The sequence below is a fragment of the Amia ocellicauda genome, chromosome 11 (assembly GCF_036373705.1).
Source record: "Amia ocellicauda isolate fAmiCal2 chromosome 11, fAmiCal2.hap1, whole genome shotgun sequence".
Lineage (NCBI taxonomy): Eukaryota > Metazoa > Chordata > Actinopteri > Amiiformes > Amiidae > Amia > Amia ocellicauda.
Genome location: NC_089860.1, coordinates 16,942,142 through 16,958,221, shown reverse-complemented (window position 1 = coordinate 16,958,221; position 16,080 = coordinate 16,942,142). Strand labels below are relative to the sequence as shown.

The window sequence follows — 16,080 nt, the reverse complement described above, 5'->3', positions numbered from 1 at the left end:
TCCTGCTTGTGAGACCCCTGGGGCTGTGCTCATATTCCCTGATAATAATGTACATACATACACAGTGTCTAATCCGACATTCCTGCCTCTTACCTAAGGAATGCAAACAGGATGTCTAATGCATTGTTACAAGCACTTATCTCATCCTATATTTTAACAAATCTATCATCACAGCCAGACAAACAGCCAAGGGTTAGGAGTTAAGATATTCAGACTGATAGGTAACTCATAATACCCAGTCACAGTGTAGCAAATGTTACAGGCTGTATTTTTTTATTTCTGAAAAAGGCAACTCTTTGAAACATCTGTCAAATTCAGCTGAAAGTGGCCTGCTTCTATTTATTTTTATTTCTATGTGTGCAATACTATACCACTTCCAAGGAAGGCTTTAAAATCACGGCCACCCATTACAATTAAAGAAGGATTCAATTAAAAAATTGTTCCCACTTTATTAAAATACTATCCATTATTGAAAGTTGGAGCAACTGTCCATTAAATGCTTTGCAGGCAAACATTCCTGCACAACTATGCAACCTTTCAATTTCATGATTCATTCGCATCAGTCGGAATAAACAATGATATATGTATGCACCTGAAGTAGCCTGTACCTTGCTGCAGGGCGTGATCCAGTAGGCAATGGCCAGGAAAGGCAGACCGACTGTGACCCCCAGCACCGTCAAACACTTCACGCCAATGGACTGCTGGCGTAACCCGGACAGGTTCTCATACCATATTGTGAGCAGCTGCTGTTGGCAGTTTGGATGAGCCACAAACTAAAGAAACCAAATAAATTAAGAGAGAGAGAGAGAGAGAGAGAAAGAGAACATATGTGTGAGGTACACAATTTTCTCCACAATTACTGCATTCACAGCACGTTTGAAATGTGGAGTAGCGTGCTGAGTACGGCACAGAAGTGTCATTATGCTCTTTGGAGAACATCTGAAGCTCCTCTTATGTGAATGGTGGTGGCAGTGTAACACTAGTGAGCAACAATCAGTACTAAAAGTGTTTGTGGTATCCAGTTAACCTGGCTTTGACAGAAAGTCGGAGGTGCGTTTGTATCGGTTTGGTGGTGAAAGCTGCTGTCAGAGATGTAATGATTATTAGTACAGTAATTAAAGCCTGTTAAGAAGCATTTGGAACCAGACACTGACAGACTTCAAAGTCAGAATTCTGGGTAAGCAATCATTCTGTCTTCTATACCAATTAGATCTGCTCTTGAAAACAGTAGCTCCTATATTGGTTTGGCTTAATTCCCCTTCCCCTGAAACAACAACAAGGGAGGTGGGAGGGATTTGAGAATGATCAAATTTGGCATACACATCCACACTGATTCCTCCCCAGCTCGGTTGCAGAAGCTTAAGCAATGCCAGGTACAATTTTAATAGTGCAGAGGTATTTAGAAAGCAAAAATTAGCTCATTAAAATGTGTCCTGCATTTTTGGTTGAGCTATCATTTTGAGTGGTGCTGTTAGGCATGTTCCACATTAGCAAAACAGTAGTGATTAGAGCATATATACATAGCCACTACAAGGATACTAAGCCTATGGATCAGTGAGATAAATTGTAGGAATTGCAACATCAACTTTTGATTGAGTTATTATCCATCTGGGATGCTCTGGGCTGCTACCTTTATACAATCCACATCTTTAAATATGCACGGTACGGGAAAGGAAAATTAATTACACTTATGCATGGAAATGGGAAAAACAGTGATCTCTTTGGGGACCTTTTTTTAAATAGATTTTAAACACAACACATTGTGCTCTACAGGAGATTTAATGTCAAAGTGAAAAATATAATCTGCAAATTGCTCTAAATGAATTACAAATACAACACAGAAAATAATTGAATGCATAAGTAATCACCCCCTTTGCTATGACACACCTGACTGAGCTGTGGTGAAACCAACTGTCTTTAGAAGTCATATAATTAGTTGAATGGAGTCCACCTCTGTGCAATGAAGGTGTGTCTCATGATTTCAGGTAAAATACACATGTCTCTGGGAGGTCACACAGTGGGTTAGTACAATTCCTAACAAAAACTACATCATGAAAATGGAGGAACATTCCAATCAAATCCGGAATAAGGTTCTTCAAAAGCACCAGTCAGAGGGAGGCTATGAGAACATTTCCAAGGCACTGAATATCCCCTGAAACACAGTAAAATCCATTATTAAGAAATGGAGAGAAAATGGTACAACTGTGAATCTGCCTAGATCAGGCCATCCTCAAAAACTGAGAAGGGCACTAGTCAGGGAGGCCACCAAGAGGCCTATGGCAACTCTGAGCTGGGAGACACTGTGCAGACTGCAACAACAGCCCGGGTGCTTCACAAAAGTGGCCTTTATGGGAGAGAGAAAAAATAATTTCAAATCTCGGCTAGAGTTTACCAGAAGGCATGTGGTAGACTCTGAGACCAAGCGGAGGAAGAGTCTATGGTCTGATGAGACCAAAATAGAGCTCTTTGACCTCAACGCTAAGCGCTACACTTGGCGCAAGACTAACACCTCACATCATCCTGAAAACACCATCCCTACCGTGAAACATAGTGGTGGCATCATCACGCTATAGGGATGCTTCTCTGCATCAGGGCCTGGAAACCTTGTAAAGATAGAGGGCAAATTGGATGCAGCAAAGTATGGAGAAATCCTGGAAGAAAACCTGCTGAAGTCTACAAGAGACCTGGGACCAGCCAAAGCCACACTGGAGGGGCTTAAAAACAAAAAGGTAAATGTCCTGGAGTGGCCCAGTCAAAGCCCAGACAGACCTCAATCCAATTGAGAATATGTGGAAAGAGTTGAAAATTGCTGTTCACCAAAGGTCCCCATGGAGCTTGAGCAACTTTGCAAAGACGAATGGACAAACATTGCTGTGTCCAGATGTGCAAAGCTGGTATAGACTGATCCACACAGACTCATGGCTGTACTTGCTACCAAAGGTGCCTCTACCAAATATTGACTGAAGAGGTTATAACTATACTTTCAATTATTTTCTGTTTTGTATTTGTAATTAATTTAGAACAGTTTGCAGATTATATTTTTCACTTTGACGTTATGGACATTTTCTGTGTTGATCAGTGGCTAGATTGATTAAATCCATTCTGATTTCATGTTGTAACACAATGAAATGTGGAAAAGTCCAAGTGGGTGAATACTTTTGAGACCCACTGTACATTGCCAAAAAGAAGCAAGAAAGACTGCATCCATTTTCTTGTACAATAATATTATACAGCACAACATCAACAACCGCAAGCAGAAAAGGTAATTGCCTCAAACTGGCAAATTAGTGAATGCCAGGTATTTGAGGGTGAGTGCCTGAACATATTTGACCAATTATCTCCCCAGTAAAGTTACGGTTCCTTTGAGAAGCATTCATAAGGAAGCTGACACTTGATGTCACTTGAGCACCAAGGTATACTTATGTTTTCCACTGAACACACACAAAAATAAAATAAATGAACTTCACTGAATGCCAAGCACTGTCATGTTTAATTTGATCTCTACCAGGGAAGTGTTCCCTATTGTTCTAACACAAAAAGTTGTGCCTCTTACATTATTTTTCTAATTTGAACTTTTTTAAGTCACATTTAGTTTTCCCACCCCAATTCTGTGGTGCTTTTAGAAACTCCTGGTGCTAATCTTGTTAATGAAGCACAGGGCTCTGTAAATGCAGCACCGAGATTTGCAGAATAGACACAATTGAAAAAGAATCATCCAATTTTTTCCGTGTCCTTTTTTTTCTCTCCCTTGTACGAGCACGACCACTGAACTGTGAAACAGAATGTCGTTTTTATGGCTTTTGTTTTAATTTATCTGTCCTGGCCGAGCTTTCAGGATTGAGAGAGCCCTGCAAGTCAATCTCTCTCACAAGGCTCAAAAGACCCATTTCACGAGACAGTGACTCTCAAAAGCCGGGCTCATCTCAAGTGCGTGAGTGGCAGAGTTTTATTTCTTAAATTTGGTTTTATTTTAATGAAAGTCAGTACCCACATGTCACAGCAGGGGTCTAGGCTGAAAGATTGTTATGGCTATAATGAACACACTACTCGCCTCAGAAGACCCTCATTATTTCAATGATGGCCGAGCATTGGAGTAAAAATATTCAGTGATTCATCACTACTGAGATCTGCCCTTTGCCCAGTATTATTTTGAATCATTAAGTGAACAGATGTACAGCCCCTCAGTGCCTATTTATCTCTCACTCTCTACCAAGCTAAAACTAGTTCTATTGCACATTATAGTATCAGTTTTGAAACTGCATTGTAGGTATCAATGCCGATCACTTTAACTGGTGTAATGTGGTACAACTAGCAAGTTCAAAACAAATCTTAAAAACACAAGTCTTTAATTTTATGTAGTAAAGGTAACACTTTACAATAAGTCTCCCTAGTTACAGTGTATTAATATAGTAGTTACTCAGTAACTACATTTCTAGTTATTCATAAGTTAAGTGTAATTATGCTTTATTACAATGTACTTAATGTGTACAAAGTGGGCCATGCCCAGTTTAAGTCCAAAGTTGGCATCCCAATGGGCATCCTTACCAGATAATTGTGTACTTACATTACTGTTAATCATTATTACACATTAAGTACACTGTAATAATGCATAATTACACTGTTATTATGTAGTTATGAGTTATGATTAACTACAGATGTAGTTACTGAGTACCTACTATGTTAATACACTGTAACTAGGGAGACTTATTGTAAAGTGTTTCTGAGCCTCTTACATGACAGAAAAAAAAAATCAGTTTTTCAGGGTTCCAATCTAAATCATCATTGTTCCTGGATTTACAAATAAAAATGTATCTGTTGTACACAGAATTTTTCATTTAACTGCATTTGCTTGATTTATATCCATCTAAAAAAACATTACAGAATACAAAAAATAACAATAGGACTAACAATTATGACATTTTTACTCCTCTTAAGCTTTTGCACTCAGACTTTCCTCTGATCTGCTCTGGGAAAGAGACTGTATTTTTCCCGCTGAAAAGTTCAGTTATTTCTTGTCCACAAGTTCATGAACCTCTTTCAGTCATACTTACAAGAAACATTGCAAGTTATAATATTTTAATTTAGGACCACAGAAGACATCCACTGGTTCTGACAAGTTAATCAGACAGTAACGTGGCACTGATTAGTCTGCCTCATTGAGACGGATGTTAATTAATTCTTACAGGTTATCAAAGCAACGTGATTATCAAAAAAACAAACCAAAAAAAGGATACAAAGCCCTGGTTCCCATTTCAAACAGCATCTTTCAGTGATTAATGCTTATCAGCTTGTCTGAAGGAACAGTGACAAGTTGAGCCCTTATTAACACATTCGTTTAAAATAGATAATTAATTAACAAATCTGAGTGTTGGTGCTGGAGAACTAATCCACATAACCTCATAGGAATAAGAAATGGATTTCAATGCTATATTTCCTCATTAAAGTGCTTGACAATCTTGGAAGACAATTGGCCAGCCATTTTAATATTTCTTTGTCATTGAGTGCAGAATGAGTTTTCATAAATGCTCCCTCAATTAAAATAATTTAATGGAAATTTTATGGAAATGTTGCATATACACTCACCTAAAGGATTATTAGGAACATCATACTAATACTGTGTTTGACCCCCTTTCGCCTTCAGAACTGCCTTAATTCTACGTGGCATTGATTCAACAAGGTGCTGAAAGCATTCTTTAGAAATGTTGGCCCATATTGATAGGATAGCATCTTGCAGTTGATGGAGATTTGTGGGATGCACATCCAGGGCACGAAGCTCCCGTTCCACCACATCCCAAAGATGCTCTATTGGGTTGAGATCTGGTGACTGTGGGGGCCAGTTTAGTACAGTGAACTCATTGTCATGTTCAAGAAACCAATTTGAAATGATTCGACCTTTGTGACATGGTGCATTATCCTGCTGGAAGTAGCCATCAGAGGATGGGTACATGGTGGTCATAAAGGGATGGACATGGTCAGAAACAATGCTCAGGTAGGCCGTGGCATTTAAACGATGCCCAATTGGCACTAAGGGGCCTAAAGTGTGCCAAGAAAACATCCCCCACACCATTACACCACCACCAGCAGCCTGCACAGTGGTAACAAGGCATGATGGATCCATGTTCTCATTCTGTTTACACCAAATTCTGACTCTACCATCTGAATGTCTCAACAGAAATCGAGACTCATCAGACCAGGCAACATTTTTCCAGTCTTCAACTGTCCAATTTTGGTGAGCTTGTGCAAATTGTAGCCTCTTTTTCCTATTTGTAGTGGAGATGAGTGGTACCCGGTGGGGTCTTCTGCTGTTGTAGCCTATCCGCCTCAAGGTTGTACGTGTTGTGGCTTCACAAATGCTTTGCTGCATACCTCGGTTGTAACGAGTGCTTATTTCAGTCAAAGTTGCTCTTCTATCAGCTTGAATCAGTCGGCCCATTCTCCTCTGACCTCTAGCATCAACAAGGCATTTTGGCCCACAGGACTGCCGCATACTGGATGTTTTTCCCTCTTCACACCATTCTTTGTAAACCCTAGAAATGGTTGTGCGTGAAAATCCCAGTAACTGAGCAGATTGTGAAATACTCAGACCGGCCCGTCCGGCACCAACAACCATGCCACGCTCAAAATTGCTTAAATCACCTTTCTTTCCCATTCAGACATTCAGTTTGGAGTTCAGGAGATTGTCTTGACCAGGACCACACCCCTAAATGCATTGAAGCAACTGCCATGTGATTGGTTGGTTAGATAATTGCAATAATGAGAAATTGAACAGGTGTTCCTAATAATCCTTTAGGTGAGTGTATGATAATACCATTAGTAAATTAATAAGCATCACTCTATTTAAATGAAATACTTTAGACACACGTGGCCCAAACATGCATTTCAAATGAACGAGAGAAAAGGTAGCATATTCCCCTTGCAGAAGAAGCTACTCCATCATCCAGGTGTATTTGACTGTTGTGCTTCAAAGGTTGTGCAACATTGAGATTGACATTTAATAGGGGAAACATCCAATCCAATCAAATTACTTTTAAAAGATAAAACCCCTCATTTGCTCTAACTCATCTGTCATTGTTTGGGAGCCTTTAACTCCTCCTGCGCTCTCAGCTGCTCAGTCCTTTCTTCCAAGACGATCATTTTAGACAGAAACTAATGAAAATTGTTAACCCACCATTACCAGACAAATCTAATATCTGAACTCATCTATCTTCCCTTGGCACTCCCTCCTACGCAGAGAATCATTCCAGCTTACAATTATATCTCCAGTTCCCCCACTTAGCATTTTGATACATTGCCTCTTGCTAAAGCCTCTAAATATGAATAAAATGCAACACAACATGACAGCTGGTTTACTTTTCTTATTTTAGATCCCATATGAATAAAGGGAGATTTAATCCTGGTGTTTAGGTACAGTTGCCGAGGTGTGTGTGTGTGTGTTATTCCCTTCTGAAAAAGGGAACAGTTTACAGTGTTTTCATGCAAACTGCTGCCCACACCTTTACATTTAATCTGCAGAAACAATTTCCCATCGATCTATACAGATAATTATTTAAAATACATTAAAACATTTTAAACATTAAATTTAATAACCAGACAACCTGAGATAAACAGGCTTCTTAACTGAATCAGACCTAAAGTAGCTTTATTATTGTATCACCTGCGTTCCAGTTGAATCACTTATCTGTGCTAGTAAATAAACACACAAACAACAACAACAACAAGTACACATATGTGGCCACACCTTTTTGACTTCATATTTGATGGCCAGTTTGACTCGGCTGAGGCAGGGCCGGTGCTGGTCCCCCTGAGGTACCTGGTCTACATCTCCGTTTAAAATGGCTTCCACTTCCTCTGTGTCTCGGCACAGGTCAAGCACCCCAACAACAAAGTCCTTACATTGCATAGATAGCTTCCGGTAGTCATTCTAGAAGAGAGAAGAACATTATTTTTGGATTGTAGGAAAACAAATGTTAGACATCATTAATTGCTCCCTTAGTCAAATGGATTTCACTGCTTCTCTTCATAATTTGTGCATTCATCAATGGACTTTATTTATTTATTTTAATTCAGTCCACATATATTAAAATATTAATTCATAATAATAATAGTAATAATAATAATAAAGCTTTAACACATCCTAAAGTCTCGTGTAAGTATTGCTAATAATGGTGAAAACATGGTTTTGCAATGTAAATGAAAAATTCAGAAAAGAAACCAATTTGTTAGATGTTTAAGTTGAATTGTAGAGTATAAAACAAATCCAACATGTTTAAATACAAGTGCAAAAGATATCAGTGAGTTTGGGGGCAGTTTTATTTTTCTCAGCAGCTCTGTGGCTTTCTGTTTTAAACATATGTATTAATTCTGATAAATTCCAGTCATTTCAAATACATAGATCGACATTTGAATTAAACTATTTCCCAGCATTCCATTTAATTCATCATCATCTATGACATTTTTTTAATAAAAGTATTCAAACCCTGTCACAATTTTGTTGCATTAAAGCTTGCAGTTATGACACTTTGAATTGTGAATCAATGTGTGTAATTTACTGTTCAAACACCATCAATAGTTTTGAGGCGTGTGGGAGGGTGTGGGGGGTATTTGGAAATGGGTGAGACAGCTTCTCTATTTTAGCAACTGCCAAAACTGTAAACTACCAGTAAACTGTCTTTGACCTTTTAGTACTTCTACTTTTGTTGCTTTGTGGTTCCTGTAAGATACAATAAGGAAACCATATAAGGAATGTGTTTGAATCAAGCTTGTGTAAGATACAATGTATATAAGCTGAGTGATTCTGCCTGTGTCCTGAGAAACATCTGTGACTGTCAGAGCAAATTGTCAGCATATTGTTGATTCTCTTCCTGCAATTGCTTTGACTGATTCTGCAAACCAACCTCAGAGTGAAGTCACATTTTCTTCCACAATATACATTCAAAACAACAACAAAAAGTGAATAGATAATGAATATGAAATGAAAATGGAATAGTCATTATTGCATAAGTATTCAAACCCCTTGGTGTAGCAAACTTAATTCAATTCAGGTTTACAAAATGACCTGAACAAGCAGCACAATTTGTTGAATGGCTTCTGTCTGTGTGCAATAACACTGGTTCTGGTGATTTCAGAATAAAATCACCCGTCTCTGTGAGGTTCTTTGGTCAGGTGAGTGAATTTCAAGCAACGACTCAACCGTGAAGAGCAAAGAGCTTTCAATGCAAGTCAGGGGTAAAATCATTGCAAGGCACAGGTCAGGAGAAGGGTACATTTCCCTGTGAGCACAGTGTACTCAATCATCAAGGAATGGAAGGTACAATGAAACACCCAGACACTTCCTGGAGGAAATTAGAGGGGGATGCCAGTGTGTTGCCAACAACAACTTTAAAAGAGCTAAAGAGTTCAATGAATGAGATGGGAAAACATGTACAGCAGTCAAAAATATCCAGAACACTTCACAAAACTGGCCTGTGGGAAGGGTGGCAAGAAGTAAGCCATTACTAAGAACAAGCCAGCTCAAAGTACCTGAGTGATCCCACAAAAATGGTGTTGTGGTTATACAAGACTAATTTTGAACCATCTTTGACCTACATGCCAATAGTGACAGTTGGCACAGACCCAACACAGCCCATCTCCAAGTCTACACCGTGCCTACAGTCAAGCCTGGTAGTGGCAGCATCATGCTATGGGGATGTTTCGGCTCATCAGGGACTAGAACATTGGTTGGGATTGCAGGGAAAATGGATAGAGCAAAGTACAGGAAAATACAAGAAGAAAGCCAGTTCCAGTCTGTAAAATACTTAAAAGTAGCACAAAAATTCACCTTTCAGCAGACAATGATCCGAAGCACAAGGCAAAAGCTACACTGCAGTGGCTGAAGAAAAAGAAAGTGAATGTCCTAGAGAGGCCCAGTCAAAGCCCTGACTTTAATCCTATGGAGAATCTGCAGAAATACTTACAAACTGCTGTCTATAAGCGATCCCTTAAGCAACTTAAGAGCACGGGAGCAAATCTAACAAAAATAATGGGCAAGAATTGCACCAAGACCATGTGCAGACTGCAGACTTACCTTAAAGACTTGCAACTGTAAGACTTGCTGCCAAATATGCTTCCACCAGATACTGAACCTGAACTGGGTCTGAATACAATCAGTTATGCAATCAATTTCAATTTTGTCTCTTATGTTTTTTCTGACATTTACTGTAACTTATCTTAACATTAACATATTTAGTTTTATATAAAGTTTTGAATAAAATATTAAGTAATACAAATATATTTAGAAAGGATAACTTAGAAAGGATTATAGAGAATATTTTACATTTCAGAAGCAAAAACACTGAAAGACCAATATTATATATGATGTTTTTACCGTTTGTTCTTTTAACTTAAACTTTCTGTGACTCTTTAAATGGCATAATATGTATAATTTACTTTGATTAACTTGGAACATAAAAATGAAGAACATGATATATCCCTCACAGCATAATAATACGGTAGGAGTGAAGATATGAAGAAATAATTCTCATTGCTTTAAAATGAAACAATTCAATATTAATGTGGTCAGGTCAAAATAATCAGATCCCATCTTAATGGCCCAACTGGTTAAACAGAAAGTATAGCTATTTCATAATACAATACTGGCATGATTGAAGCCACTGCAAGCCTTTAATTTTGATTGTGCACATCTGTTTCTTTTCCATATGAGTGCTTGGCCTTAAGATTCAGTAGAAAACTAGAATGTGTGCCTAAAGGAGAGACATTTCAAAGTAATTTTCAATGCAGTTCCTAATCTGACTTCTGAGTCAGTGAAACATAAAAGGAAGCAATTATTAAGGTACCAAAGAGGAACGGAATTCAAGAGGAAGCAAGGTGTTTTGATGCTCTAATTAACACCGTCTTTTTTGCGTTTGACATCATACTAATCTCTGAAAAATTGCAATAAATCACCTGTACAATTATATGACCTAACAGCATATGCATGTATCTATGTTTGTATACCCTGTGAAGATATACTGAAGGTGTGCTTATGTAACAAGGGCTCATTCAGTATATAATGAATACACATTACAAAGTGATGTAACCCCTCAGTAAAAGTAGTGCAGTGTTGAGCCTCCCGTGGTGGGAGACCCACTCTTTTGGCGTAGAGGGCTTAACACTGCACTGCGCTGGATCCGCTGTGGGGCGGAGCTCGGAGGGGTGCCGGTGGTGCGTGGCTCGAATCCACAGCTGGCTACACTTACCTAGAACCTTTATCTAGGATCAATAGAGCAAATGGAGTGATGGTTTCAATGGCCTTCAAGGCTGTTGATTGACCAGGCTATGAGAGATATTTAGTGTTCTTTATTAATTGTAAAACCATAAAACCTCTACACTACACGGACCTGCTTGCGTCTGCTACGGAAGCCGAAGGGTGCAACGAGAGAAACTGCAACCACAGGAGTAAAGAGGGTGGTAACATAAAAAACAGCAGTGCTGCATCCTTGCTATTTCGAGAAGGTGAATTCACTTAGACGAGTAAACTCAGTCTACAATGTCAAAATAAAAAATGTCGGATAAATTACCAAACCTGATTAATGGCGATTTGGCGACAAACACTTATTGAGACTTTCATCCACTTCAGCACTTCCTGGTCCTTGTTATTGTGCGTGTCATTTCTGGCCCAAAAGTTGACTTCCGGCAGAAAACAGAGTTTGGGAGGTCAAATGTTGTGCCATAAATGACAGACAAAATAGCGGGTTCATTATTTATAGGACAAGGAAATATTGAAATGGATCAAACTTACTTAGGTAAAGCTTATTCTGTCAGATACACTAATTGAGATGTGTAATTACGGTCATTCATGAGCAAGTGCTTCAAGAATAAAGTGTTGTTCTAATTTTGAATCCTCATAACCTATTATATGTTTGTATTTTTGGCAGGGAACCTCTACAAACAGCATAACTGAAAGCACACGTTTGTAACACAAAATGTAACAGTCATTTACACATAGTTCTTTTAAATATTTATTTGAGTCAAAAATGTTTATCAAGTGCTGTTTCTAAAGTCAGGATTTTAAGTCATACCATACCATACTGATTTTATAACACACCATTTTTTTTGCAATGGAATCATTTTCACTTTTTGTACAAAGAAATCTGTTACAGCACATTCCTGGATAAAGGTGCTGTTTGGGGAGTTTGGCCATTTATCCAACATTTGTTATTTTGACATTGTAGACCGAGTTCACCAAAATTTACGAGTGAATTCACTCTCATAATAGCCTGGATTTGATTGACGCCAAACGAACATGGTATTTTGTACGTTATTTCCGGCACAACATTCAAATTCCGGTAGAGAGTTTCCCAGGGATGAAGCGCTGCTATTTTTTTGATGTTAACACCCCCTTCACTCCTGTGATTGCAGCTTCTCACTTTGCAAACCCTTGATACAATCTATCTCTCACTGTAACACAGACTTACATTTCGTAAGTCTGCGCTGCGCTTTCACTTCGATACCAGCTGGCTCATTTTGTAATTGAAGAAAGATGGGGAGTAAGATTGCCATCATACAAGGTCTTAAATGTCACCTACAGATGAAAACCTATATTAGTATTTTCTTTGACCCCAACTGAATCGGGGTCAAGAAAATTGAATGCTGTGGATAAATACTGTTCTTATGCATTTCATTTAATTGATTTTGAGTCCTGGATGACACATGCCATTCTCAGTCTAATATGAACGCTTCATAAAAACCTGAGACCTTTTCTCATACATGGAAGAGAAGGGAGCATGTAAAGTGCCTTGCACAGCCAAAGTAAAACAACTAAACACTTTTTAGAAGACATGCAGTCATTTGATAGCCCAGAAGCTATACATTGCCTCTTCACTCCATTAGAAATTATTCCATACATGCCACCAACCAGATTAGCTTGTGCTTATCTTAGGCTGCACATTTTGGACACTTAATAATTATCACTGCAGTCAAAGCAAAACCAGTCTTCATACTTTTGAGGGAATACACAACAGGCCTTTCAGGGAGGAAGATAAAAGCCACACTTTTAAGGCAAAAAAACAAACAACTTTAGTTAATATGTTAATACACTAAACCTTGCTCAAATTGAAACTGACAGTCTTTCAACTAACTTCAAAAAGCCGTGGAGTTTGGGGAAGAAACTCTGGAGGAAGTCTGCAGCCACTTTTGAATACAGAGTAGGGTTCATCACTGGCCTTGTCAGACTCAAGAGCTTCACACACAAAGCCTTGCACTTGATGAGAGGAATAGCATATTGAGTTCCTCAAGAGGATTTTTTTTAAGCGATTCCCTTTACGATTGCTGCTCCTCTGTATTTCTAAGTACTCTGAGTACTTTTAAACACTTCAAGAAGATTGAGGTTCATTTATTATGATTACTAGGCTCAGATGATTATATTCCTTTCACACAATCCATACATTATCAACAGGGATAGCAAAATCATTAATCCATACATTTCCTAGCCAGGGTGCAGTATTAACAATTAATTATACTAACATCTAAATATTTGTTATTATGCCGAGAAGAGAGCTTTCCTTAGAAACCCACTGTATGACATCAGTAGGTTACCTGTAAATTAACATTTACAATCATCACATTTTCTGATTTCGGGTGTGGCACAGATTTTTGGAAAAGACACATACAATAACAATTAAATATTATATACATATCTGAAGACACGTTGTTTGCATGTGACAGTATTTTTGGAACATAATGTTTTTGAATATGAATAGTTTTGTATGATAGTATGCAGGTTACTATCGTGGATAGTTTGCAGGGTCATGTAAGTGTTAGCAGGACTAGAAATTAGGTTAGGAGTAGTGTACATAACTGTTAGTAGGTGATCCTAAATAGGTTAGGAGCAGTCGTATAAACATTAAAGTAGTACACTGCACTATATATTATAATACACTATACTGTATTATATAACATTACAATATTACAAAACAAAACTGATAAACTATTCCTGCTATAGCTGAAGTGACCATACCGTGAAAATAGCCCCCAAGACTACTTAAGATATTGTAACATCATAAAAAACAGAGTGTGGCATAGCACAGGCAAAAAATAATAAATAAAAGTCAACCCAATGGTGTTTAACAGGACTAAACAATGTAATGCTGGAATTAAAAATGTCATATGCCTGCAAAAAATGTCAGACGGGAGCAACAAGTATATTGTCTGTTGCCGTAGAAAAGCCTACTGACTTTGTCCTAATATACTGTACTGTAATACACTGTATTGTACTATAATAGACATTTAAATTGTAAGCAATAAGGTGGCTTAATTTAGAAAAGAAATCACTGAAAAACATTCCTACTCACCAAGTTAAACCAGGTTATCATAACAAATGCAAGTAGAGTTATTAATATGCATTAAAGTGCTTGGTTATTGGTCAAGTTTAAATATTTTATTAAAGGAAATAAATTAATAATGTGACCTCAGCCTCATCTAGTTAAGCATTAGGGATGCAATATAATTAGGAAATAATGACAATGTGCTTGCTGGCAATTACAAGCTGGCCTCAGTGGAAACTTTTCAATTTACAGCTTTTTAACAACAGAGAAAGTCGTCGGAGACATTATTAACATTTTGATTACTTTGTTCCTTGCAGAAGAACTTTACAGACTTAAATATGTCTCAGCCTTCTGGTGAATACTGCATATCTTTCTTTAACATCATACCTTAGAGCAGGAAGTAGGGTGACGGTTGTAAATTCTCTATATTTTTACCAAGTAATAAAAAAATGTATGCAGTGTTTTAATGCGTCTTTGAAAAGGATTGCACACAACAAACCAAACATAAAATGATATCATTCAAGAGCCCAGAAATGTGGAAATGCATACAAATGCTATGTTCACAAGAGGGCGTTTTCTGCATTTGTTTTCTCACCTTAAACTCTGTCTCTATGTTGGCGAGTCTGGCCAGCTCGTTGCTGAGCTCTAAGGCAGTAAGGACAGGGTCTTCACTGGACAGGGACAGGTAGGCGGCGCTGGCCAGCCCCTTGTACGCATTCATCCGGGAGCGGGAGTGGCTGAACGAGTCCTTCCTCTGCTTCTCCATGCATTCGTGGCACTTGCAGAAGTAGTCGTGCGGCTTCTCGATGCGGGCGCCCTTCATGAGCAGGATGTGCACGATCTCGTACTCCTGGCAGTGGGCGGCGAGGATGACGGGCGTGACGTCGTGGGAGAAGCGTGTGCCGTCTTCATCGTAGGCGTAGAAGTCATCGTCGCGCAGCTCCTGCTCCAGGGGGCTGAGCGTGAGACGCAGCCCCCCCGCGAAGGCTGGGTGGCTGAGGATGGCCTCCACGATGCGCACGTAGCCCTTGCTGATGGCCAACAGCAACGCGTCCCCCACGCGGGCCAGGTTGTCCTTCTTCAGCAGCAACTCCGTCACTTCCAGATGCTCATTCCCCACCGCCAGCTGCAGGGCGTTCTGGCCCATATAGTCCACGCAGTTGAAGTTAAGGGTCTTGGACTCATCCAGCATCTTCCGAACCACGGGGATGTTGCCATACTCCGCCGCGTCCAGGAAGCGCTCCTCCTCCGGGGTCAGGCTGGTGCCTTTCTCATTGAACATGTAGGCCGGCCCCCGGATGGCCTGCCGCCTGCCCTTCTCCCGCAGGGTCGTGTGTCGCCGATGCATGGCTTGACTGCTGCTCCTCTCCAGCCTGCACAGCACCAGAGACAGACAACAACTAGTTAAACACTGGACACAATTTAACACACCATATTTGTCATAACATACAGCACCACATTAAGATTAGACCTACTTTGTCCTAGTAAGACTACAGAAACAAAGTTATAAAGTGTCTCCTTGATAACATGCTAGCTGTCACCAGAACCTACTGGCAGGAAGAGTATACACTATATATGTTGGTTTACTAGAAGCACAGACATCCATCCATCCATCCATTTTTGAAACCACTTATCCTAGATGCGCAGACAGCTGATGCTTTGCAACTTCTGGGAAAAACAGGTTGATCACAAAAACTGTGAATAACTTTGGAAGGTATATTTTATATATATTTAAGCAACCTGCTGATGAGAGAGTCTATTTTATCTTTAACCAATCTCT

General features: G+C 39.1%; 1 protein-coding gene across 1 annotated transcript in view; it reads right to left on the bottom strand.

The window, feature by feature from the left end:
• The window catches only part of trpc7b (transient receptor potential cation channel, subfamily C, member 7b), a 108,829-nt gene that overhangs the window by 19,010 nt on the left and 73,739 nt on the right, over positions 1–16,080 (bottom strand). Inside the window, exons 2-4 of the mRNA XM_066716706.1 lie at positions 14,896–15,673; positions 7,739–7,921; positions 609–773 (exon numbers count right to left, since the gene is read on the bottom strand). Of these exons, the coding sequence (XP_066572803.1) occupies positions 609–773; positions 7,739–7,921; positions 14,896–15,673 (1,126 nt within the window). The remainder of the gene's footprint in view (positions 1–608; positions 774–7,738; positions 7,922–14,895; positions 15,674–16,080) is intronic.